Raw genomic sequence first — 7,500 nt, forward strand, 5'->3', positions numbered from 1 at the left:
ATGTATGTATGTATGTATGTATGTATGTATGAAAATTCAACCTTCGTAGCCGAAGGTGATGCCACGTGATTCTATGTGTACTGTACATGTACAGTCACCAGCAAAGGTTTTGTCCCACACATAGTTTTTCATGACAAAATTCATTGTCTGACATTTGTTTTATTCAAGAAAATGACCTAACTATAAGCTATATACTACACGGGAAGATATATCACATACTTGACAAAATAAATAAATGAATAAATAGAAATAAATTGAATAAACAAAATTAAATGAATATAAAAATACATAAATTAATACATGACGTGATAACTGTTACGTGGGTCAAAATTTTTGTTTGTGACTGTACATGGATTTGTACACATGTGCTCAACTACGCGAGTTCCCCTTTTGGGAGGGAACAGCTCTCAGGGATCTGAGCAGGATGGTTTGGTTTAGGACTCGTCACCGTAAGGTCTTTGGTTCAGTTCCCTTCAGGGGTCTCACCAATGCAAACTGTATGACATTGGCAGTTCCCGAAAAGCATATCAAACTAAACACCATTTAAGGTCATAAGAAAGGTGTAAGGAGGAAACACGGGTCTTGATCCAATTATTGAGTTTATTCCTGACCGGTTTCGCTTTACAGTAGCTTCTTCAGAGGAATACTGTAAAGCGAAACCGGTCAGGAATAAACTCAATAATCGGATCAAGACCCGTGTTTCCCCCTTCCACCTTTCTCATAAGAACATAAGAATGAAGGAGACTGCAAGAGACCATAAGGCCTACACTAGGCATTGTCCCAATGTCTCAATACCATTTAAGATCGGACCTTTTATCAGTACGATGTACTAAAGTCGGTGTCTGCCGGATTCCGTGCTCGGGATTGTAAGATGTCTTGCATTGGGGAAAATCCAGGCGAGCTGGAAACCCGGATCCAAGAACATCGATACGATGTCAGCCATTGTGTCACCACCACCGCGTGCGTTGCACAAAGAAACAGTAACAACCACCAAATGGACTGGAAAAAAGCCAGAGGTACTGGCGCATGGACCCGATAAGATCCGAAGGAAATTTTTTGGAAGTGGCCATCATCCAAGGATCCAAAAACGATCGAACAAAATAGATCAGCGTTTCCCAACCTGGGGGTGCTGAGATCAATTACAGGAGGTGCTTGGAAGTGATGCACACAAAAATCACATTGGTATATGTATCATTGATTACTTAGTTGTGCATATTTGACTTTTCCCATGCTATTTTATTTTTCTAAGTTGTTCTTCTTTCTTGTACAAACAATAGTGTCAATCTGTTTCAGCTCTAAGGAATCAAGAAAATGGATCTTCAAGCAGTACACTTAGCTTTCTTTTATCTTTCTAGCAACAAGATAGAGGTGCTGGATTGCTTAGATATGACAACAGGGGGTGTTATGGTCGGAAAATGTTGGAAAAAGCTTAAACAGTTTTTTTTTCTGTGTTTCACCCTACCTGATTCCTTTGCCTCCAATCCCCCTCACCCCCCCCTTTTTTTTTTTTCTTTCTTTTTTTAAGCTATCCATAGTTGCCCTACACACCTTTTTCCTTTCGTGACATTTGTCCATCATCGGTGGACAATCGTCCTCCTCACTTTCCTTTTATTCATCGGCAGTGAACAAATGTCCTTCATCCAGACAATTGATCCACCTTCTCCTTAACCTTTCCTAGGCTCCACAGACCTCAACGCTCTTATCTAATCTCAGTTTTGTGTATCACGACCGACTCCGTTCTTGATAAAGCTGTAACAAGCGAAACGCCCTACTAATAATGGCTCCGTCCTCACATGCTGTTTACTTACAAAGGATTACAAAGGCGGAGCATGCCGACAGGAGACCTTTTGGTTCATAACTAGGTCGGATGCGAAAAAAATATAATAATGATAAATAAATAAATAAATAAATAAATAAATACAAATCACAATAACAAATAATTATAGATAAAATGAATAAATACAAATTACAATAACAAATAATAATAGATAAAATTAATAAATACAAATTACAATAACAAATGATAATAAATAAAATAAATAAATACAAATTACAATAACAAATAATAATAGATAAAATAAATAAATAAATGCATAGACATAGTTAAATGATAAACAAACAGGTAAATAGTAAATAATAATAAATTGACATATAACTAATAATAAATGAAAATCAAGCAAATAATAATAAACAGACAAATAACAACAAACCTGCTTAAAATAAGTATTTATTCATTAGTTTCGAAAGTAGGAAAAATAATAAACAAATGAATATGTATGAACAAATATCTATAAATTAGTTTAGAAAGGAGAAATAAACAGAAAAATTAAATAGATAGATATGTATGAATTAATATATATATATCTTAGTTTTGAAAGGAGGGATATAGAATGATAAGAGATAAGAGATAAGAAATTTTGTATGTTATGATTGGCAACTGCACACACACACACACACGTAAATACACACACACACACACACACACACACACACACACACACACACACACACACACACACACACACACACACACACACACACACACACACACACACACACACATACACACACACACGGGGTGTGTGTGAGTGTAAGGTCACATCATTACCCATAGATCGGTCATACGAGCTTTGAGCTCTCTTCCAAGAGGGAAATAGCTGTCGATCACGAGTCCAACACGTGATCCAAAGACCAAGTGAATACACACATACGTCCCGATAGTGTAGTGGCACCGCGCTCGCTGTTCACTTAGTGATCCGATTTCGAGTCTCGCCCAGGGCTGAATAAATCTCAGTATCGCTCCATATACACATATATCCGACACTCCGACTCTGGTGGCCAAAGAGTTAGGGTGTGTTTGTGTGTGTCTGTAAGGCCACAGCACGACTGTGGAAAGGTATGATCCACACTTTGGAGGCGATTGTGAGTAACGGAGAAATTAAAGGCTGGTTAGTTCTACGGAATTACTCTAGTAAATCGCAACCAGTTGTCTTACGCTGAGCCAGTCGTGAATTGTGCCAAGAAGCAAGGCAACTTACCACGAAGGTTGTGACGGTTGCCACTACATCAATTTTTTTGTCATACAGAAATATTTACAATGTGAGAGAAATAATTATTTACATGGTTGAGTGATACACTCAATATTAAACAAAAATATTTTTACAATTATGATGCATAGAAAGGACATGGCATATTCTAATCAACAGCCGCTTGCTGCTGCTGCTGCGACGTGCACGACGTCGACTGGCTTGATATCTATCTTCTCGTAGTGTGACGTCGTGTGACGTGTAGCTGTGACGTCCTGTGACGTGTAGTTGTGACGTCTTGTGACGTGTAATATATCTTCTTCCAACACGACACATAGTTTCGGCCATATATGAGTTCTGAGCTCTCACCCGGGAGGGTAATAGATGCCGATCACGAGTCCAGAACGTGATCCAAGACCGTGGTAAATCACACACACACGCACCGCGGGGTTAAGACGTCACAGGCGAGTTGGAAGCTTTCTTGGGTCAGAAGACACTGTTAGTATGTACAGGTCGTCACGTTCCCCTTGAGCTGCCGCCGGGCGATTTTATTAATCTCCGTAACGAAAGGGTTATGTCCCACCTCGACGAACCCCTTTCGTACCTGTTGGCACTCTTACTTTCGTCAGGTGATTTTATTCGTTTCCGTGACACACACACACACACACACACACACACACACACATGCACACACACACACACGCACACACACGGCCCCATCGATAATGAAGGGAATGAAAATGAAAATTGATAAAAACAAATCAACTGATAGATATGTTGATTTTAGTGTCCTCTTTACTCAGTTTTATTCATTTCCGTGGCACCCGTCGACGATGAAAAAAAAATTAACAAAAAAAAAAAAAGGTGGCGGATGATGTCATTGCACTTAGTTGCTCAACCGCGGGAAGTGAGTTCGATTTTCTACGTCATTTCACCGAAAATAGGCACAACTGCCCCCCCCCCTCAATCTCCCTTATTAGACCAAATGCCTTGGCTTGGACACAACTGCCCCCCCCCCCTCTCAATCTCCCTTATTAGACCAAATGCCTTGGCTTGGAAATAATCTTCTTGTTGTATCACCCAGCAACCCTAACAAGACCTACCTCCCCCCCACCTCCCCACCTACCCCCCCGCCCCCCACCCTAATAAATCCCCCCAAATCCCAACTTGCTCTTTTGGGGGGTATTTGTGTATCTATGGGGTATTCGTAAACTTGTGGCTTGGTATAACTAAGGTAGGTAATCTAGCTTCTCTAGTAGTATACCCTGTATTCTTGAGAGAGTATTCATAGGTTTGTGTATTCCCATGCTGAATCACTTGGCTTAAAGTATTCTCATTATTATTTCCAGGATTCTTATATCCAGCATAGAATTTAAAAGTGATTAGTAGTTTCATACTTTATGTAAATATTTCTCTCTTTATATGTTTATTCATTCGTCTATTTTTGAGTGGAAATTCGTCTTTAATACTAAAAGAACGCAGAGTAACTCTGGTCCGTAGGGGTGCCAAGAGGGGAAACTGTGACTTAAGCCTTAGTCACACCAAGCTTACGACCCGTTTCCGACCACCTTCGACCGAAAATTAAATCAAGCGATCGGTCGGCGACACAAAACCTATGCAAGGAATTGAAATGGAAAAAAAAAGTTAATATGGTTGATAAGATGAAAATCTATGTACTGGGGGCTATTCAGTATGTGTTGTAATATATCCATCTATCTATCGATCTATCTATTTGTCTATCTTATTACCGACTATCAGCGGTTTCCAAAAACTACCTGTAACTGGTCGGTGACTGGGCTCTTCGTATTCTCTGCCAGTATTCCTCTGAATGCATTCTGAATACTATGTATCCCCGTGATTGAATACCGTCCCCCATATTGTGTGTATTCCTAAATCCATGTATTCCATAAAGAATAAGGTGTCCAGAGAGTATTCATGACGAATATTATCATAGGAAATAACATTATATTTATTGTTTGTCAATAGAAACTGTAATATGTTGTATCCATTCAGTGGTTTAGACTCTCTTTCCCCCAACAGACGCCAAGCAAGTCCCCCTCCGACACACACAGTTCCCCCCCTCCCCCCAACAGAGCCTAAACATGTGACTTCTTTTACCTGTATCATAGTAACCTTCTCTGAAACCATCATCATTTCAGTGAAATTAGCATTCCTGTGGTTGAACTCTTAAAAACGCCTTTATACAGTTAATAAAACGAGTTTAATTTTTTCTTTTGTGTTCAATCTCTTTTTTCTTTCTCTCTCTTTCCTCCCTCCCCCCTCCCTCCCTCCCTCCGACACACACGCTTCAAACATTTCGTCGTATCAGCCAATGTTTTCTCCTTCTCTCCCCAACTTTCCTCTCTTCTACACAAAATCCCATGACGTCACTCACTCGCCTCCAGTTTCCACCAATCAGGAGCGCGCTCGCTTTCCTCTCGATGGGGCATGCGTCGGTTTTCGACTCAAAGGTTTGGATCTAACCGGTAAAGATCTGTTCCATATTGCTTCGTATGTGGTCCCTCTTTCTTCGCAGTTGATAAATATATAAAGACGCATATTATTATACGAAACAAAAAGGATATTGACAATTCGATCACAAAATCCAGAATGACTGATTCTCAAATAGAAAATTGTTCCTTAATGGAAAATTTCTTTCTATTGTTTACATTAGAAAAAAAATCCAGGTATTTTTATGTTATTGATTATTCTCATTCATAAACTAGATTATCAAGCTTTCACCTAGACGGAAAACATCCTCCTTAGAACATACGAGAATCAGGATGTTTCGCGATATGTTATAAGGACGAAATAGGACGCAATTTCATCGAGTATTGAATGAGGTGGCTGCGCGCGCACCTCACTCGTCATAAAAGGGAACGTTTCCCGGGACGGAGCACAGTGGCTCCCAAAACGTCTCGGGGTGCGTATAGGTGTTGAACGCATTGGTGCTTACGTAACACAAGGACATTCTGTAACCTCAGGTCGATTAAATTGACGTGACTGACCCGCATTGCCAAGATGACGAAAAAGGTAAGTTGGCTCTCCCTTCCAATGTCGTCCTCGTGGCCAATTGTATATTGATCCAGGACTATTGATCAACAGTGCCAGTCTGAACAGGAAAACGTATCACATGTTGAAGCAAACGTGTAGTGTGATGTATCTACAACACACGTGTTATCAAACACCGTGCTAGCTCACAACGACAACATGTATCGTACATCACACGTCGTGATGTACTCTCCATGTAATATGTTTGTGATGTAAACATGGGACGTGGCCTATAACCTTGCCGACGTGACGCAATACTCGCGGGATTGATTACTGTAACTCCTCCGCCACAACTCCACCCCAGCCTTCTCTGTCAATGGGGGTTCCATTCCGCTGAATAAAATCGCCTGACGACAGGTAGAACAAGAGATCTTGGGATATATTCAAATATTACGATAATTGTATGGGTTTGAATAAAACACACACACACACAGACACACACACACACACACACACACACACACACACACACACACACACACACACACACACACACGTACACTCACACAAGCACACGCATAGAATACAATGCGGATGATATATTTGTAATATTAATACCTGCGTTTATATACGACACTCATGCATAAACATACAGGTGTGTGCGTGTGCGTGTGCATGCGTGCGTGTGTAATATACCGGGCGTGGCATAATCGGACGTGCGTTTATACCGGGGAACCACGTGCTTTAGTCTCCTCTTAAGTAAGTCCACCTTCCTCTTCCCTGTCCTCCTCCTCCTCCTCCTCCTCCTCCTCCTCCTCCTCCGCTTCCTCCTCCTTTTCTATGGCCTCCTCTTTCCTCCTCCTCCTCCTCCTCTGTGCCACTGTCCTCTATTTTTTTTTATCCTAGTTTTGTTCTTATTCTTTGTCTCCTCTTCTTTTTTGTTATTTTTCTTCAATTTCTCTATTCTTTCTAGTCTCCTCTGGGTTTAGTCTCTCTCTCTCTCTCTCTCTCTCTCTCTCTCTCTCTCTCTCTCTCTCTCTCTCTCTCTCTCTCTCTCTCTCTCTCTCTCTCTCTCTCTCTCTCTCTCTCTCTCTCTCTCTCTCTCTCTCTCTCTCTCTCTCTCTCTCTTTCTATCTTGTTTTAATTGTCCAATCATATTTATCTATTATACGTTTTCCCCTTTTCATTGTCCCCTTACTTCCTTCCTTCTCATATATTTATTTAATCGTTTGTCTTCCTCCTCCTCCTCATCATCATCATCTCTTTCGTCATCATTATCATCATCATCATCTCTTTCGTCATCATTATCATCATCATCATCTCTTTCGTCATCATTATCATCATCATCATCTCTTTCGTCATCATTATCATCATCATCATCTCTTTCGTCATCAACATCATCATCATCATCTCTTTCGTCATCATTATCATCATCATAGCCATCTATTTTCTCCTGTGGCCGTACATAATTCTAATCTAATTT

At 40.5% G+C, this 7,500-nt stretch overlaps 1 protein-coding gene across 1 annotated transcript in view; it reads left to right on the plus strand.

The window, feature by feature from the left end:
- The first annotated feature begins 5,919 nt into the window (after positions 1 to 5,919).
- Positions 5,920 to 7,500, plus strand: part of LOC143022551 (sodium- and chloride-dependent glycine transporter 1-like) — a 42,639-nt gene continuing 41,058 nt past the window's right edge. Inside the window, exon 1 of the mRNA XM_076180822.1 lies at positions 5,920 to 6,059. Coding sequence (XP_076036937.1) covers positions 6,048 to 6,059 — 12 coding nt within the window. The 5' untranslated portion in view covers positions 5,920 to 6,047. The remainder of the gene's footprint in view (positions 6,060 to 7,500) is intronic.

Source organism: Oratosquilla oratoria, chromosome 3 (genome assembly GCF_046742065.1).
Source record: "Oratosquilla oratoria isolate Oo_2021 chromosome 3, ASM4674206v1, whole genome shotgun sequence".
NCBI classification, from domain to species: Eukaryota; Metazoa; Arthropoda; class Malacostraca; order Stomatopoda; family Squillidae; genus Oratosquilla; species Oratosquilla oratoria.